The 18,317-nt window shown below is 39.8% G+C and overlaps 2 protein-coding genes across 5 annotated transcripts; one reads left to right on the top strand and one right to left on the bottom strand.

Annotated features, from left to right (window-relative positions):
* Nucleotides 1-141: 141 nt before the first annotated feature.
* LOC146659861 (uncharacterized) lies at nt 142-4,903 on the bottom strand. Of its 3 annotated transcripts, none has more exons than XM_085423821.1 (5): nt 4,711-4,903; nt 4,271-4,378; nt 3,144-3,293; nt 1,400-2,002; nt 142-1,261 (listed from the first exon to the last, which is right to left on the bottom strand). In XM_085423821.1, the coding sequence occupies exons 1-5, from the start codon at nt 4,754-4,756 to the stop codon at nt 342-344; spliced, it is 1,827 nt and encodes a 608-aa protein (XP_085279947.1). In that variant the 5' UTR covers nt 4,757-4,903; the 3' UTR covers nt 142-341. The 3 variants fall into 3 exon arrangements, with proteins under 3 accessions (XP_085279947.1, XP_085279948.1, XP_085279949.1); XM_085423822.1 differs by having other exon boundaries at nt 4,723-4,903; XM_085423823.1 differs by having other exon boundaries at nt 4,562-4,865.
* A 2,974-nt stretch (nt 4,904-7,877) lies between these two features.
* On the top strand, nt 7,878-17,546 carry tap1 (transporter 1, ATP-binding cassette, sub-family B (MDR/TAP)). 2 transcript variants are annotated; one of them, XM_085423818.1, is made up of 13 exons: nt 7,878-7,993; nt 8,776-9,108; nt 9,977-10,205; nt 10,867-10,981; nt 11,334-11,464; nt 11,647-11,852; nt 11,987-12,184; nt 12,858-12,986; nt 13,061-13,255; nt 13,329-13,502; nt 15,170-15,329; nt 15,431-15,567; nt 15,651-17,545. In XM_085423818.1, the coding sequence occupies exons 2-13, from the start codon at nt 8,788-8,790 to the stop codon at nt 15,870-15,872; spliced, it is 2,217 nt and encodes a 738-aa protein (XP_085279944.1). In that variant the 5' UTR covers nt 7,878-7,993; nt 8,776-8,787; the 3' UTR covers nt 15,873-17,545. The 2 variants fall into 2 exon arrangements, with proteins under 2 accessions (XP_085279944.1, XP_085279945.1); XM_085423819.1 differs by lacking the exon at nt 7,878-7,993 and adding an exon at nt 8,081-8,237 and having other exon boundaries at nt 15,651-17,546.
* The last annotated feature ends 771 nt before the right edge of the window (nt 17,547-18,317 follow it).

Raw genomic sequence — 18,317 nt, 5'->3', positions numbered from 1 at the left:
CTTTGAAAGAATTCTGGAAATACTTCTGGTAGCTGTTAATATTTAATTCACAAGGGAAAATATCAACTTTGACACTTGAGTTGACTTTGACCTTTTACATCATACATATCGAAACGATAAAATAGCAGTTTTGTTGTGCTCTAACAAAATGATGCTCCAAATAACACGAACCACTCGGAGGCCTCAAAATGAACGTAGTGCTTAAATTGTTTCAGCTACATCGAGACAACTACACTGCTTCAAGAAGTGCAAATATAAAAGAAGGATCCACCATCAAGTCTCAAACAAACGGTGTATAATACAAAGTTGGTATTAACTTGGCAACAAACACCAACATTGGTCTACGGGTCACCAACTCTCTCAGGTTGTTGCCCTGGAGCTCCTCTTTCCAAGCAGTATTCCTCCCAAAGCTCATTAAACAAGTTTCCAGTTCCACCAAAAGAACAACACTGGTCCTTTTTGGAGTCACACAATCTTAAATTCATTTTTTTAAACACAGCACAGAAAACCTGGCGTGAAAGCGGCGCTGTCTTCTGATCCACGCAGTGGCTGTAGTAGTACCTGTAGACCTCGGACATGTTTGAGAAGACTGGCTCCAGACAGAGCTTAGAGGTGGACGTTCCACCACAGGAAGGTGACACTTTTGGTAAACTCTCTAGAAACTCCTTCAGGACTATATGCTCAGAAGCTTTACGGGATTTCCTCTGCATTCGCTTCTTACTGTTCTCCTCCGAATCGTCTAGCTGGGAGGCATTCTGGGCCCAGTTAAGCACTGACCACTCTCCAATCCCCAAAGTGGAGAGGAACATTTTTTTGCAAACTTGTTTTTTATCGCCATCTGCTATCAAATGATATCTCATTGAGACTGATCTTCTAGACTGAGTCCACGGTGCACGGGTTCTTTCCACCGGATCACAGTCCACAAGCCCAGCCACATAGACCTTCCTCTGAGTCCAGTTCATACACTGCCAGAAAGCAGTGAACAGCCCACTCCGCGTTTCGTCACTAAAGTCAGCACAAAAGCGGTTCGATGCCCTTTTGCAGGCACCGGATGTGCATCTTGGCCCCATTGACCTTTGAGCTTTAGTAATAGCGGCGCCATCTTTCTTTCTCTTGCTGGTGTACGGTTTTCCCTCCATCCTGAGTTGCTTCTGACGATTTTGTTTCCATGTTAGTGGTTTTGCAACTCTGGATTTCTTTCGGATTGCCCCCTCTTTTTCTGGTAGCCTGTTTTTGTCTTTGTCAGTTGCATTCATGTGTTCTGTAAAAACATGGGAACCTTATTAACATGCACGTATCATTATTGAGATATACCTCATTGCTTCTGCCAAAACTTGTGTAAATCAGGTCAACGAGTTTATAAAGTAACTGATAAACAGTCAAAGAAAAAAACACTCACCTTGAGTAACTACTGCAGTGTTGCTGTCTACAGGAGGGGCAGTCACAACTGGCTTTTTTTCTGACTTGCTCTTGTTTGATTCAGTCTTTTCTGTTGCCCAGTTGAGCACAGACCATTCTCCAATCCCAAGCGTGGACAGGAACATGTTCTTACATACTTGTGTCCGTTTGCCATCCACCATCAAATGATAACGAAGTGATACCGATCTCCTTGAAGGCAACTCCGCAGCCCGAGATCTTTCCACAGAGTCACGATCGACTTGTCCTGCTACATAGAGCTTTCTCTGAGCCCAGTTCATGTGCTGCCAAAATTCATTGAACACCTTCTTCCTTGTTTCTTCAGTAATTTCACTACATAGCCGATTTGTCGCTTTTTTGCATGCATCCGAGGTGCATCTTGGTCCTATGGCTCTTGGGTGTTTGGTTACAATCTCACCATCTTTCTTGCGTTTGCTTACATATGATTTTCCCTCCATCCTCAGCTGTTTCTGCCTGTTTTGCTTCCACTTTAATGGATCTGCAACTTTGGCTTTGGTTATTTTTCTGACAGCGCCTGCTTTATCCAAATTGGTGTTTCCATTTTGGGCAACTGTATTAAGATGTGCTGTACAAACAGATCAAAAAACAGAAAAACATTTTTGTTGTTATTTTTCATTGCTAGCACTGGAGGTCTGGGATTTTTCAGAAACAATGAAACAATGAAACAATCATTCAAGTTTAAACCCTCAAAATCTTTTCTCAGAAATATTGGGGATGTTTATTGGTCTTATTATTATTCTGATAGCACTCAAGCATTTCAGTTGAATGTTCATGGCAAAGAGACCAATTCTGAATACATTAAGAGAGGGAGATGGAGGGCAATGTACTCATCCCTAGTGAAAATTGGGTAAAAATGTGTCAACTGCAGTGGACCATAAAAGTCTCCAATACATGGCGAGAGTTTGGATGGAGACACTTAGTGAGATATTTTATTACACCAATTCAAAAAAGGCACCGAGGAGGTCGCGACTTATGTTGGAGGCTTTGTGGGACCTCTGGAGCTAAACATTATCATATCTTCTGGGGATGTAATGTAATTTTGGTCCTGTATGTGTAATCATATAAATTTTGTTTATGGATCTAAAATCCCCTGTTCATTTCAGTGTATATATTTGGGAGCTGTAAACACGCAAAACTGGAAGAAGTCTGATATGAGACTGTTGGCAATTCTATTGATTGCTAGCAAAAAAGCCATTACAAGGAAATGGTTAAAGGTTGAACCACCGTCACAGGAGGACTGCATCAATATAGTCAACGAAATCTACATTACGGAAAAACTATCATTCACTTTGAGGATTCACAGTGACAAGTTCTATGAGCAACGGTCAAAATGAACCAAATATGTTAAACCAATAAGATCTGACTTTTTGTAAGGTTCTGGAACTACGAGTGATACATGGATTTCGGGGATGTCTAGGCCCGGTGGCGCTGAAGCAGCTGACTTTTCTGTTGACCCAAATTAATTTAACTATATACGTAAAAGTATATATATTAAATAATAATGGATAAATGGATAATAATAATAATAACAAGAATAATTATAAAAATATTATTATAATAAATAATCCACCGGTGTTACTGAAAATTAAAAAATATATATATATATATCAATTGAATGTTCACAAAATTAACTTTTTATAATACTTGCATGCACACTTATACATCCAAGTAAAGGTGGATGTACATTAACTCTTATCTGTACTTACTAGTGTCAGCACCCACAGGTGCTTGGTGATGTACAGGAAATTGGGAGATCATCTGCTGCTCAGATATTGTCATTGAGTGGGACCGTTTTTTACCCACTCCATCTTTGTCCATGTCAGATTTCCTGCTTGCATCACCGACATGCAGGTGGTCTATGTAGAGAAGCATACATTGTAACAAGCAGCAATGAGTTGACTGTCCAGAATTCTGTCAGCAGTAACTCTCCCCCTAGTCTCCACATGTAATTGTGCACACATCAACAGCCTGTTTTACATTGTTGTAGCCCACATTCATGTTCAGTAAATATGTCTGTTTGTATGAAGCTTTGTTTTGTTCTGTTTGCTTGTATCAATGGCTCTGTGGATTATTGAGTCATTTATAGGCTCAAACTCAGGAGGCAGGAATTGAACTCAAAATGAGCTTTAATGTTGATTTCCCAGGTGATAAACAGTCCAGAATCCACAAGACAAGTTACAGAAAATAGGACATCTATACATCTACACAGTAAATACAAGGGCTACAAAGACAAGGAACAGGTAGCTGGAGGGATGAATCAATAAAGGTTAAAAACACAAGACTATACAGAAATAACCCTAAAAAAAGAATATTAACAAAAATGAGAAACAAAGAAGTGAAACCCCAGATACTCAGAAGCTACTAATCAACTGTAATCAAATAGACACTGACATTGACCCTTAAATGAATAAAAATAATCATTTAAAAGTGTAAAACATGCAAACACGTTTTTTTGTGTGCCTTACCTTGTATATTTGTGTGTTCTGTGACTGGTAAATAGTCACTCGTGCCCCACAGGAATATTTGAATATGAAATATTGATATCATGTTGGTAACACAAACTGTGTACTAAAGATAATTCTTCTCTTTGTATGGCTTTGGCATACTTGGCATACAAACCCTTTTCACTTCCCAGCGCTCACATTTGAAATGTAACATCCTTGCTAAACAAAAATATACTACTAAACCTATACTTCTTATTTGAAGTGACCAGAGTGGCCTGGGATTATGTTACAATTTGTGAATTGTTTAAGTCTGCCTCTGCTTGTTAGGACAGGTGAATACCTGATATTTTTCACATTTCATTAAACATTGCATGAGCTCATATACCCACCTGGTGGGATGTGATGGTGCCCAAAAGTCTCAGGGACTGTGGGTCTGTGGACTGGGGTTTCGGGGGTGGGTTTGGGAAGAAGACCAATATCCTCCATTGCTGCAATAGCTAAAACATGAAAAAGAAAAGAATTATTATTGTATTTTACGATTGATTTTAAAATCGCATTTTCTCCAGCCATCTTTCTTTCCCCTCTTAGGTCATCACTAAAATCAGCCTGAAACCCCGTCAGCGCAGCTGTTTACTGTGCACAACAAACCCATGTGGCCAAATCCAGATGTTTTAGCTTACGTAGAAGTAGGCGTTGCTGGGCCTGAGAGTCACGGAAAAACTGCAGATCGAGAAGCTGCTCCTAACGCGGTATATCTGGCTAAGCTCTCACCCTTCATGCAGGCTGAAACCTTTAAAACGACACATTTCTGGCGTTCGTGTTTGCTTACACAGCGTTATACATTTGAAAACGTCTCGTAAACCCGTCGCTTCCATCCAGACCAGCTCACAAATGTCCCCGCTGCCAACTGTTTACTCCATCGCGGCTCTGGCAGCGAAACTCCGCAGCAGTCAAATCAGTTAACTCGACTTTTATTTGGCTAAATGTTCATAACTGTATGCTCTGAGGGGCTTCTCACAGGCAGCTGCCATGTCTGAGCATGCGCATCCAGGCTTTCCAGGGTACATATACAAGTGACTTTGGTGTGACAGTTTATAACAGAGATGGGAGCTCAGTTTCACAAATGTATGAATCACATATGTGTAAAGTTACGCCTTAATTTCAGCCAAAGGGAAACAAAAATGAATATTATTGTTGCAAATCCCATAAAGTCTTCTGACAGTATTCTGATGCAGGCCATCTATGCAAGGATTATTTATATCATTCAATTCTGCGGTTACAAAGAGATTAATTGCTTTAGTTTGCACTAGAAGAACAATGACAACAATGTGCCATGTCTAACAACATGTAAATATGCTTTTATATACTGAAAAAAAGACAGTGTAAGAGCATAATTCTCCATAATAATAGGTCTAATGGGTCAACATAAGGGTTCAAATTAGAATTATTCAGTGGCTGCTCTCAGTTCAATATTTACCATAGTAGCCTATTTTACACTCAACAAAAATATAAACGCAACACCTTTGTTACTGCTCCCATTCCCCATGGGATGGACGTAGAGACCTAAAATTCATTCCAGATACACAATATAACCATCCCTCCCAAACAGTGGTCACAAATCAGTCCAAATGTGTGGTAGTGGGCACATCTGCCATATTGAGATAATCCATCCCACCTCACAGGTGTGCCACATCAGGATGCTGATCTGACATCATGAGTAGTGCACAGGTGTACCTCAGACTGCCCACAACAAAAGGCCACCCTGGAATGTGCAGTTTTTTGCGCTATTGGGGGTCTGGGGACCCAGAACCGGTCAGTATCTGGTGTGACCACCATTTGCCTCATGCAGTGCAACACATCGTCGCATGGAGTCTATCAGATTGTCAATTGTGGCCTGTGGAATGTTGGTCCACTCCACTTCAATGGCTGTGCGAGGTTGTTGGATATTCGTGGGAACTGGTACACGCTGTCGTATACGCCGGTCAAGCACATCCCGAACATGCTCAATGGGTGACATGTCCGGTGAGTATGCTGGCCATGCAAGAACTGGGACATTCTCAGCTGCCATCTGCCCTGAACAATGTGAACCATGATTCATCCGTGAAGCGCACACCTCTCCAACGTGCCAGACGCCATCGAATGTGAGCATTTGCCCACACAAGTCTGTTACGGCGACGAGCTGGAGTCAGGTCAAGACCCCGATGAGGACGACGGGCATGCAGTTGAGCGTCCCTGAGACGGTTTCTGACAGTTTGTGCAGAAATTGTTTGGTTGTGCAAACCAATTGTTCCAGCAGCTGTCTGGGTGGCTGGTCTCAGACAATCTTGGAGGTGAACCTGCTGGATGTGGAGGTCCTGGGCTGGTGTGGTTACACGAGGTCTGCGGTTGTGAGGCCGGTTGGATGTGCTGCCATATTCTCTGAAACGCCTGTGGAGACAGCTTATGGTTGAGAAATGAACATTCAATGCACGGGCGACAGATCTGGTTGACATTCCTGCTGTCAGCATGCCAATTGCACGCTCCCTCATTGCTTGTGGCATCTGTGGCATTTTGCTGTGAGACAAAACTGCACATTCCAGGGTGGCCTTTTGTTGTGGGCAGTCTGAGGTACACCTGTGCACTACTCATGATGTCAGATCAGCATCCTGATGTGGCACACCTGTGAGGTGGGACGGATTATCTCAATATAGCAGATGTGCCCACTACCACACATTTGGACTGATTTGTGACCACTGTTTGGGAGGGATGGTTATATTGTGTATCTGGAATGAATTTTAGGTCTCTACGTCCATCCCATGGGGAATGGGAGCAAAAACAAAAGTGTTGCATTTATATTTTTGTTCAGTGTATTTACCAACTGTGGTTTGCACCATTGCCTCACAGCAAGAAAACCCTTTGTTCAAATCCATCACAAGGCTGGAGCTTTCCTGCAGGGACTTTACATGTTCACAACCCTAAACTGGATAAGCAGAAGAAAGTGAATGGATGGACTTTCCTTGATTTTTTTCATTTAGTAAAGCATTCTACTTTTGAACAGATTACTGTGGATTTAATTAACAGTTATGATTACTAGGTACTAAAAACGCTTCATTTTCTCCAAAGTTAACCTCAGTGAACTGCAGTATAAACATGCTGCATACATTTTAAAGAAATCATTATCCCAAAAGTGCTGCTGCAGTAGAAATTTCGAAAATATTTCCCGACATAGAAACTAGAATACAGTGAAAACACAAAAAGGGATATTGTATTGGCTGAATCCAGTTTGAATTAGTTTAGAATTCTACATTTTAAACTTAAAACTTTTAAACTAAAAGTTTTTTAATGCAATAAAGGACTATAAATCTGTCGTTTTTTAAGTGCTGAAGTGTAAGAAATTGACCAAAGATGTATTTTATTGCTTTTTATTTTTTTTCAAAATAAACAGCAAAGCAAACACATGCTTTGTGGTTTACAGGGGTTTACAAAGAGGGTTCCTAAAATAGTAGGAACACTTTTAGCGTTGCTTTTTCCAGCCATCAAACCGGAAAGAAGGGAAAGGAAGGAAGCTGTCAGGGAGTTCAAAGTTTCTGTTGGGGGTTTCAGTGTCCAAGACCAGGCAAGAGACAACATGTGACCGTCAGGCAGGCAAATCAGGCAACAAATAAGCAGCCGCAAGGCAGGATGAAAAGAGGAATACCTCAGAGGAGGTTCATGTGGCTATTATTGGATGGGTTTACACTCAATGTAAACCAGTAAAGATAATTAAACAATATATATCAAAACTACATCACAAAACAATATACATAGCTATTTAGTCTACTATTGCTTCTGGGACCAGAATGCATGAATGAATGAATGAATGAAGAAATATATGAAAGTATAAAGATATATATCCAAGCGATTTATGTAATTACTGTGATTCTAGCTGTTGTTCATTTAAAACGAGTAAAAAGCTCATGCAATTGTACCTCCTCGCCACATGGGGTCGCTGTTGGACTGATTTTCATATCAGGCACATCCTATCAACTTTGCAGTGTTGGTGGCAGCAGGCACTCCACACACTGAAGTTATTCTTCAAAAACAAGTTTTCTGAGTAGTAATGTTGAAATAAAAACGTCACGGTTTAAATAAAGGTAAGTTTTGTTTGTCGTTGGTCTTCGGTAGGAGGACGTATGTGGGACTTTCCATTCCAAAAGCTCTATAAATAGTTAGTTTCGGTTTCAGTTTTGCCAGTCAGTGGTTGTCGGTTCGTGACTGAACAGGCTGCCGGTTTGTAGATATTAAATTAACGTTATTTACTTGGTCTGAGGTTATATTCGAGTTTTTCAAAGGTTTGGGACGTTCGTCGAAGCAAATAGGTCGTGTCAAGGAAACCGAGTAAGTAGGTTGGATTTAAGGGTAATTATAACAGTTGCTATCCCCTGTAAACTCATGTAGTATACGCTATCAATGCTGTTTATGATTGTAGGTGTCAACATTTGCCATAATTGTTTGTGTTTGTGTGTGATGTTTGGTTTATTCACGGAGCCATTTCAAAGAAATCATCAGGGCAGCAGAAAATGAAAGTAAATGCAATCGGCAGCAAAGTGAAAGTAAATAGGGACCATTGTCCTTAAAGGGCATTCAAAATGTAGGCCTGGTGTTTGATGTTTGATCATGTTTGATCCGTCAGTCCCATCCACCCAACACTTATAGACGTAATGTCACTCTTCCAGGGGGAAAAGGAAATACTCTAGTGTACAAAGACTAGTGCATGGTGCGTTATAGCGTTAATATATGAGTATAAGCTGAAAAAGTTGCTTTAAAAAAAGTTTGCCCACTGGTGACACATAGATCATTCTTATTTTATGTTTTTGCATGTTTGCATATTTTGCTGATATTAATACTCAGCTGTCTCTGTCATTTGTTTTTGCAGAGTGTGTGCGTAATGCAGAAGATGAGCTACTTTTTCCCGGTGCTTTGCGTGTGCCTGGATGTGTGTGTGGTGCACACCATCCGCCTGGCCCAACTCTCGCCTCTCCTACTCTCTCATCCATTCATCACCCTATGGGTAGGAGCCCTGACCAGAGCCTCCCTCCTTGCCTTCCTGGCCTTCACCTACCCTGGAAGCCTACCATGGACTAAAAGCTTCGAGGGGATCCAGAGCTTAGGGGTCCTTTGCTTCCACTTCCCAGTGTACGCTACTCTTCTCTGGGTGCTGGGGCAGTCCACCATAGAGGAACTGTGGGGGTGGCACTCTTGGGAGAGGGTGAGTGTATGTGTTTTGTTGCCTACCATGCTACAATATGTGCAACCTTGGTGAGCAGCAAGAAGGAAAATATGAATTCATTACCTAATGCACTTTGAGGGGACATATCTCAATAAGAAATGTGCTTTTCTTTACGTGCAATAGCTATCTGTGAACTGCAGGATTCTTACCAGCTACTTTGAAGTGTAAAATGCATCACACAAATCTTATGATAAGAGTTGAAGTTTATTGTTCTATATCAGTAACTTCTCCTGCAGCAGAAAGCTGTAAAAGTGCCAGTTAAAACTGCAGTATCAGTAAGAACAGTCAAATATATTAGATAATGAAAATATCAGGAGCATTTAGCTGAAATAAGAAGTATGAATACAAGTATTTGTTAATGTATCTATAATCTACATTTTTTATGCTATTTTTACTTGGAATCTTTTTAAACTGTGTTACTGCTATTTGTGGCCACCTCCTTTACCACTGTTATTGCCACCCTGGAGGTCTTCAGTTCTTCTTCTTTTGTTTCATGACAGAAACCACTTAACAACTTTGTGATTGCTGCCAGCATGGATGGGATGCATAAATTGTTGCTTTCATGTCTTAAGTCTGATCAGCAGACAAAACACACATTTACACATTAATATAATGAAAAAGTGAATAATTTTTTTCTCTATATGTGTTTATTAGATTTCTAGTAGTAGATCTCTCAGATAATTGAACAGTTTCCAGTGTAATTGAACTTTTTTTGAGCAGAAAATAAAAATAATGCATAAAACATACTCAGCCTGGAACAAGATCTGAGACCAAAACCAATTTATTTCATCTAAGCTAACTAAACACACGTGTAATGGTTATATTAAACCTGTCCTTTGTCCTGCAGGTGTTACAGGGTTATATCGTGACACTAGTGGCCTGGCTCTACTGGAGTCGGTATGTGTCATCTCTTTTGATCTCCTGGGGCCAGTACATTTCATCTTTTATTAAGAGGACACCATCTCAGAAGCCAAAAGAGGAGACTGGGGCCTCTCTGAAGAGACTGATGGGATACATGCAGCCCTTCTTCTGGCGCTTTGTTGCTGTGCTGATACTTGTCTTTCTCTCGTCTTATGGTATGTGAAATAACACCTTTGAAGTGGGGTCTGTTGCGCTTCTTTCATTCCATCGTATTTATAGTATTACAATTGTGTATTCTCATATTAAACATCATCAGAGTGGCAAATAATGAGGTTAGCATACGTGAAAGTAAACCCTGTATGCAGAATGTCATGCTTCAGACTCGGTTTCAGATAGTTTTTTAAAGAGAGGGAGAAGGGTGATAAATGTGCCCGTTCCAGACAGTGAATTACCTAGAGGGTTGCATTAAGGCCCAGTATAAGATAAATAAGGATTATTGTGAACTTTGAATCATGTGTGGAGTCCAAGAATACAAATCTGGAGCCTAAAGCGTAATACGCCTCTTTTCGTTTAAATTAAAGCATGCATGTCCTTCTTGCCACTACAGTGTTTTGAAATTATATCCTGTAGTTATCATTGTGTTCGTGTCATTGTCCTCATGCTGTTAATTTAAGTATAGGAAAAAAGGTCTTGTTTTCTGCAGCACTAGCTGCATATCTGTAATAATGCCAGCAACATGAAACTGTAATTGTAGGCAATTGTAATTGTAATTGAAATGTAATCACAGTCCACTGACGCTGCTGAATGTAAAAGTTAACCTGGCAGTTGGGCTTTGCCAAAGATCAGTATGGTGATAATGTTAACACCTGCTTTCAGGTGAGATGGCTATTCCTCAGTACACTGGACGCATGGCTGACTGGATCATGAATGAAGAAGCACCTGACGCCTTCACAGAGGCCATTACAATCATGACACTAATGACCATTGCCAGGTAATACAACCTTTGTCTTCTTTGGTTATTAAAGTTGGTTTTTAAAAGGTTCTCTCCGTTTACTAACGCAGAACAATTTAATTAGAATAAATAAAAAACATGTGATCTGTTTGCTAAAAATTTCAGGGATTTTTTTTAATACTCAGAAATGAACTGAAAGAGTGTTGTGAGGATGGTCAGCGTTAACCTAGGATGCTTTTTACACCCGAGCTCCTGCTCCAACCCATGTAGTGTAGTTTCAGTCACTTCTGAGGATATGTGTACAACAGAAGCTTAACAAAAGCTTAAAGATATGGCTGTAATAATATTTTATGTACTTTTAGTGTAACTCTTCCTCTGCTTTATGTCTCAGTGCTGTGCTCGAGTTTATATGTGACCTCACGTACAATATCACCATGAGCCGCATACACACCTCGGTGCAGGGAGTCGTCTTCCAGGCCGTGCTGAAACAGGAGATCGCTTTCTTTGATGCCACTTCAACAGGTAAATTATGTACAAACTGTATACAAGATTAATGTTTCATTAATTAATAACTAAAACCCTAAAAGCCAATCTCAGTTTCCTCTTAAAAAGTTTTGTGAACTTGTTACAAATAATCCAGAAAAAAGAAGTATATATACACTTAAAATGCGATCCCTTTAAGAAGACTCATGCTGTACTGTTAGGTGAACTGGTGTCACGGATTACCACTGATACCAACAGCGTGAGTGAAGCTCTGAGCGAGGAGCTGAGTCTTCTGATGTGGTACACGGCTCGTTTCGGCTTCCTCTTGTTCTACATGGTGAGCCAGTCATGGAAAATGACGCTGCTCACATGCATGGGGCTGCCCATCATCTGGGTCATACCCAAGCTCACCGGACGCTTCCACCAGGTGATGTGAAAAATTTAGCTTTAATTACTTGTTGATCAAATCTCCTCTGATCAGTTACAATAGTGACAAATCAATAAAATATGTCTTGTTTTACTGAATCAAACTGTGTAGTTTAATTTTTCATTATATTTCAGACTATTGCTGTGCAAGTTCAAGAGTCACTGGCAAAGGCTAACCAGGTGGCCACAGAGACCTTCTCAAACATGAAGACAGTGAGGAGTTTTGCCAATGAGGACGGTGAGACAGAGAAGTACAGACTGCGCCTGGAGGACACTTACGCCCTTAATAAAAAGGAGGCAGCTGCCTATGCGGCTTCTACCTGGGCTAACAGTGTGAGTTGAACACTGATCTATGCTACAGAGTATTTGCAGTTTTTGTTTAGCCTGACTTGTGTGAATATGTGGCAGTGGGAGTGTCTAAAGGCAGCTAACAAGACATTTAAACACCTTTTATTTGTTGTTTTTATAGCTAGAAATTGTAACTGAGATAAATACACAAGGTGAAATCTGATTATAAATTTCAAAGAGGATCTATTGTGCTTTTCGGTGCATGCGAAAACATAAATGCAATCAGATCTGACCTTTAACCTGCCTACTCCTGCTCCTGCTGTTGTGCTGTAAGTTCAGACCTCTGGTGGTGTCTTTGTTGACAGAGGATGTTAAGCAGTGCATTTCTCGCACCTATGAATATATATAGGCCTTGTTATTAAGAGGCCAAACCCATCATTATATCACACAATAAGCAGTTAAGGAGTGTAGCAGATACCAAACATTTGTCCAGCTGCAATCTTTGGTGCTTATTATATTCTCTTGTTTCAAAGTGAAGTGCATAAAGGGCTCTAACTTTAAATCACACAAAGCAAATTTCAATAAATCTAAAAGAGGGTACACCAAGGTGGTACACTGTAAATGTAGACTTCAGCATCACGGTCAATTACTCATTAATACTTAATGTAACTCATTTTACAGTTGATCACTCTGTAAGCTGTTGTTCTTGTTTCTCCAGATGACTACCCTAGCTTTGAAGGTATGCATTCTGTACTACGGGGGCACACTTGTGACCAGGGGGGCCGTCAGCAGTGGAGATCTTGTGTCGTTTGTCCTTTATGAGCTGCAGTTTGCCTCTGCTGTTGAGGTGAGCCATCGACCAAGAAGAAGCATAAATGGATGCTCACTTTTTCCTCTTATTCATGACTACTTCTCTTTCAGGCTGTCATGCGATATTACCCACAAGTGAAGAAAGCAATTGGAGCCTCTGAGAAGATCTTTGAATATTTGGATAGAAAACCTCAAGTACCCCCAGATGGTACTTTGGCCCCTGAAAATCTTCAGGGACACATTCAATTCAAAAATGTTACATTTTCATATAATGGAAAATTAAATGAAGAAAATCTCGTCCTTAAGGTATGTACTAATTTGTCCTGTGCATGTTTTACTTCAAGTTAAAGCATTCCTTAAAATATACCTCTTTCACCAGAATATATCTCTGGAGGTAAAGCCAGGCCAAATCACTGCCCTCGTGGGTCTTAATAGATCAGGGAAGTCCACCTGCGTGAAGCTGCTGGAGAGGTTTTACCAGCCTATAGGAGGGGAGATTCTCCTGGATGGCAAACCACTGAAAAGCTACAAAGACCAGTACCTACATGACAAGGTTTGTGAATATCAGATATTTAATTCCATTTGTGTTTTTATTTATAATCTTTGTGCTTAATGGTGCCATGGGAAACACTCAACGCAAACATTTCTTTGGTTTGTTTACAAGAAAATTCCAGAATGCACCTTTAAAGCTGCATTAAGTGGGGTCTTTTTTTGGCCACTGGGGGAAAAACAGCTTATAAAGCTAAATTATAAGCTGTTAAGCTGTTGCTCTAAAATTATTAAGTGTGATGCAAGTTCTGCATGCAGTATTTTCAGAAGATCGATTTAATGCCTAAACATTTCTTCTTTAAAAAGATGAAAGGTCAATAACATCATATTTTAGCTTTAAAAGACCTGATCACAGTGGAAAAACAACAGTAAACACTTTTAGCCTGTTGGGACCCACTGAGGATAGTTTTCAGGGCCATATGTTTCTGTATATTATTTTTTTTTATGTTTTTTACTGGGATCAAATTTTACTATATCTTTTTTAGAAGAAATAAATGCAGAGGTATTATTGTTTTGCATTTTCTAACTAGTATTTCTCTTCATGTTATTTTTTTCAATTTAGTTTAATCTCATTTAAAGCCAGATTTACTAATACTTTGTGCCAATTGGTTTAAAATAAAGTGCTGTTGGTATTTACAAAGCGACTGCGAGTAAGAGGTAAGAACTGAGTTTGTGACTGACCCTGTTCTGTATGTCTTTCTGGGAGTCCCCTACTGAAGGAGCAAAACATAGGGAGAAAATCTTTTTAATCAAGCACGTAAAGTTATCTTTTTTTGTGCTTGATATTTAAATGAACTGACTGCATCCAAATTTAGAAAACAACGCAACTTTTGTACATCGCTCAGAAAAAGTAACTACTCCTACGAATACTGTTTTACTATTTGGGGACTGCGTTCACACGCTATTTTGCCCAGTTTAGTATATCTGGCCCTTAGTTCCCAGAGTGGATTTTTAATATAAATATAATTACAATTAAAATTGACCAGTTTCATTGCTAGGTTTTTGTTATTATGAAAGTAACTGACTCGCAGTCACAGGGACACCAACCGTCCCAGTAACTGTATGCATCAAACCCTCATCAGACTCACTGTTAGGACAAGTTTGACCAAAGGCTAAAACAAAATACATTTCCTGTATATTTTCCTTTTTTTTCAAGTGTCTAAAATTATTTCAGTTCTTTCCTTTTTATATAAGTGTATTTTATTTATTTTTTTAATTTCAGCTAAGTATTTTCTACACCTAGTTTTAGTTTAGTTTTAGCTAACAGTAAACTTCAGCTGGGAACAAAGACATCATCAACATCAACCTCTGTGGCTATTCGCACCTAGGGGTTTATCAAGTCCTCATGCCACAAATTTAACTCCTAAACTGAAGTTAAAGATACTAAATAAATCCTGTGAATTCTGTATAAAATGGAAATGGAATGAAATTAGCCCCTGAGCTTCAGCTAATGATGACAGGGAAGCATTTTCACAGATTACTAAACGTTTTTCCTCCAAATTCCTGTTTAAATTCACTCCTTTGTCATCTGTCTTATCTTGTTATAAGGATACTTATTTGTGCTTTTTCTTAGCTTTAATCTGCAGCTGATTTCTTTGAAGGCCCTGCTTAGAGTCTGCTGTGAATATTACACAGTCACTAATATCCTGTCTTCGTTCTGTTTGCTCACAGATTGCTGTGGTGAGCCAGGAATGTGTGCTGTTTGCTCGCTCTGTTCGAGAGAACATCAAATATGGCTACGAGCATGCCTCTGATGAGGAAATGCATAGGGCTGCAAATCTGGCCAGCGCCCACAAATTCATCATGGAACTGCCGAATAAATATGACACAGGTTCGACCCAGAATCTCAGCGTTTAACGGCACCACAACATTTCATATTTTCTAAGGCCCTACCTAAGCAAAAGTTTGTTGGTACATCCCTCTGTTTCATAGATGCCGGGGAGAAGGGTGGCCAGGTGTCTGGAGGCCAAAAGCAGCGTATTGCTATTGCTCGAGCTTTAATCAGACGTCCTAAAGTCCTGATTCTGGACAATGCCACAAGTGATTTGGACACAGAGAACGAATATCAAGTAGGAAATTCTTCATCTTTAGTGATTTTGCATATTTCTTAAAGCTGTTTTTCCTTTAAAACCATAATAATTGTGCTCTACAGGTCCACCAGGCGTTGACGGATCAAGCAAAAGACTGCTCCGTGCTGTTGATATCCAACAAGATGAGTGTTGTTGAGAAGGCCAGTCACATAATTGTCATCGATAGAGGGATGGTGAAGGAAGAGGGCAACCACGAGGAGCTGATGAATAACAAAGGCCTTTATGCTGGCCTGGTGGAAAAGCAAAATAAGAGCTGTTTCCGAAATGAGGAAGAATTGAATTGAGATGCAGTGAGAAGTGTGAGCAGCACTCCAGGAACAGACTTGCTGGTTTTAAGACTTAGATCTGATTTATGCTTCAGCGGGAAATCTACACCTTAACCTGTGATGTAGCCATAAACCCCTGCTAACCCTGCAACCTAACCCGACATGCACCTCCAGTGAAATGTAACTACACATTGGGTGGATGCAACCCGAAGTTACTGTGATTGGCTTGTTCAGCATCATCGATTCCTCCTGTATATTTTGAGTGCTAGTTTTTCGCAGCAGTTTTTAAAGTTACGAGTGAAAGAATAACAGTGGTCACTTCAGTATAAGGAATAATAATCATAGCATCAATGTAAGGATTCACAAATGTCAGCAAACTCCTGGAGTGCTGAAACTGTCAGAATAGACATGAGAGAAAGAGTACAAAGAAGTGAAAAACGGGAAGGACAAATATGTCTGACTGCGAAAAAAAACTGACCACTACAAATAGCAGCGACCCAGAAGAGAAAAAAGTCCCCAAATTACATTTTATATCTATCAGCTGGCACCACATATGAAACATCAGGACTTGACCACACAGTACACCAGCAAAGGCATAAATGCCGGCAATGACGTTTAACCCACTTAAGCAGGTTATGTGTGGGCTCTACAAAGATTCCCCGCAGAAGTCTAAACCAGGCCTAAAAGATGCAAAACTCAGGCTACATTTATATTGTAAATATTTTTTTTGCAGTGAGACCACCCCTTGTATTACAAAGGTTTGCTGGAGTTTACCCAGTAAGACTGTTGCACCTTAAAGTCCTTGAAGCTGTTATCTACCTACTCAGCAGTCCCTGAGAGTTGCATCCTGTCCCAAAGATGCAACCAGCAGACCGGTCCAGATAAAAATCCTCCGTCATAATAAAATAATGCATTTTCAATCAAGAAATCTAAATGAGTAAAGCAACTATAAACAATAATGTCTAGTTTTTGGTTAAAAAAAACCCATCAAATTTTCAAACAAAAAAAATCTGTATTATAAACCTTCAAGCCATGATTGATTTGCAGCTTTCCCTCCAATGCTGTGATACATCCAGACATACAGTTTTAAAAGAAAAGGCACAGTACCATAAGCAGTTTAGCAAAATCAGTGGTAGTGGGTAGATTAATGTTTCTTTATTATTGTCACATCACCCAAACCCACATCCCTCTGGTGAGCTTTTATATCCCTTTGGGTGTGATTGAGAGAGCTCATGGTCACCCACTCTTTTGCTTCATACACTTTGCTTCATACACTGTAGATGTAGAGATCAAGCAGCTAGATTCACTTTACTTTATATTGCACTATTTAAAACTGTGTTTCTAAATGTTCTGGATGGGTTTATGTGTGTTTGTTTATTTTTCTGTACTTTTCCCTTTATGGATGATTCTTTACGACTCAATGTTCAAACTTGTTTGCTTCCACAGAAAAATATTTACACAAATCATGACTTGCTCCATTGTTTTTAATATTCAACTTTTCATTAGTAAATCTTTTAAACAGAGCTGTTCTGTGGTGCGTGTGATTTATTAATGTAAAAAAAAAAATTCTCATAAAGATGTTTTCTTTGTAATAGCGTTAAGTTGTTGCGGAAGGTTCTGGGTGCTTATGCTTTCCGCTTTTGTTGTATGGTAAAACGTCACAATAAATTATTACTGTTAAATAACATGTGGATTCAAGTAAGTGTTAATAAAGCAAAAGTAGGTTTTGCATTTTAAATTCCTCAAAGTTGCCACCTCTTGCTTTGTTAACAGCTTTACATACTCTTTCTGTATACAGCATTCTTAACACTCTTGTAGAAGTTCCCTCATAAGCCGAGCACAACTTGTTGGCTGCTTTTCAACTATTCCCAAATTAACTCAACTGGATTTAAGTCGTGACTGTGGTCTTAATGTCCCCTGTGCCTCACAGTGAGGGCCACACATGGAAATCCAATCTCTTTTCCTTTATTTTACAAAGATAATGTGTCTGGTACCAAAAATAGCATAGTTAAACTCATGAGGCTGAAGTCTGGATTCACATGGGTCAGTTGTCAAGTCATGTTTTTTCAGGCTAAAGCAGTTCTCTTCTTCATACTGGTCTCCTTCAGTACTGGCTCCACCTTCAAGGCCTGATTCACTCAGTCTCCCTCCAACAGCTGATGAAATGTGTCTGCTATTTGAACTTCTGGAGGCTTTGATGTGGGCTCTAATCTGAGGTGCTGTTAATGGGCGAGGATGGTAAAGCAAATGGAACTTCTCTGTAACTGGGAATTTCTAGTTTTTCTTTTTTTGGTTTGACCTACATGAGAGCCAATTTCATCAAGTGGAATAGACTTGGGGATGATTTAACACTTTTTGCACTTTTTTAGTTACTTGGAGACCAGGCAAACTTTTATTTATTCAACTGTCTGCTGATCAGCCATGCCACATTAAGATGAATTTTTATGGTGTGACATTCACTGT

Source organism: Rhamphochromis longiceps, linkage group LG11 (genome assembly GCF_057381845.1).
Source record: "Rhamphochromis longiceps isolate RC_006_pf linkage group LG11, R_longiceps_female_GT1.1, whole genome shotgun sequence".
In the NCBI taxonomy this organism is placed as follows: domain Eukaryota; kingdom Metazoa; phylum Chordata; class Actinopteri; order Cichliformes; family Cichlidae; genus Rhamphochromis; species Rhamphochromis longiceps.
Note: the sequence above shows the minus strand (reverse complement) of the source record. Positions and strands in the feature narration are given on the sequence as shown.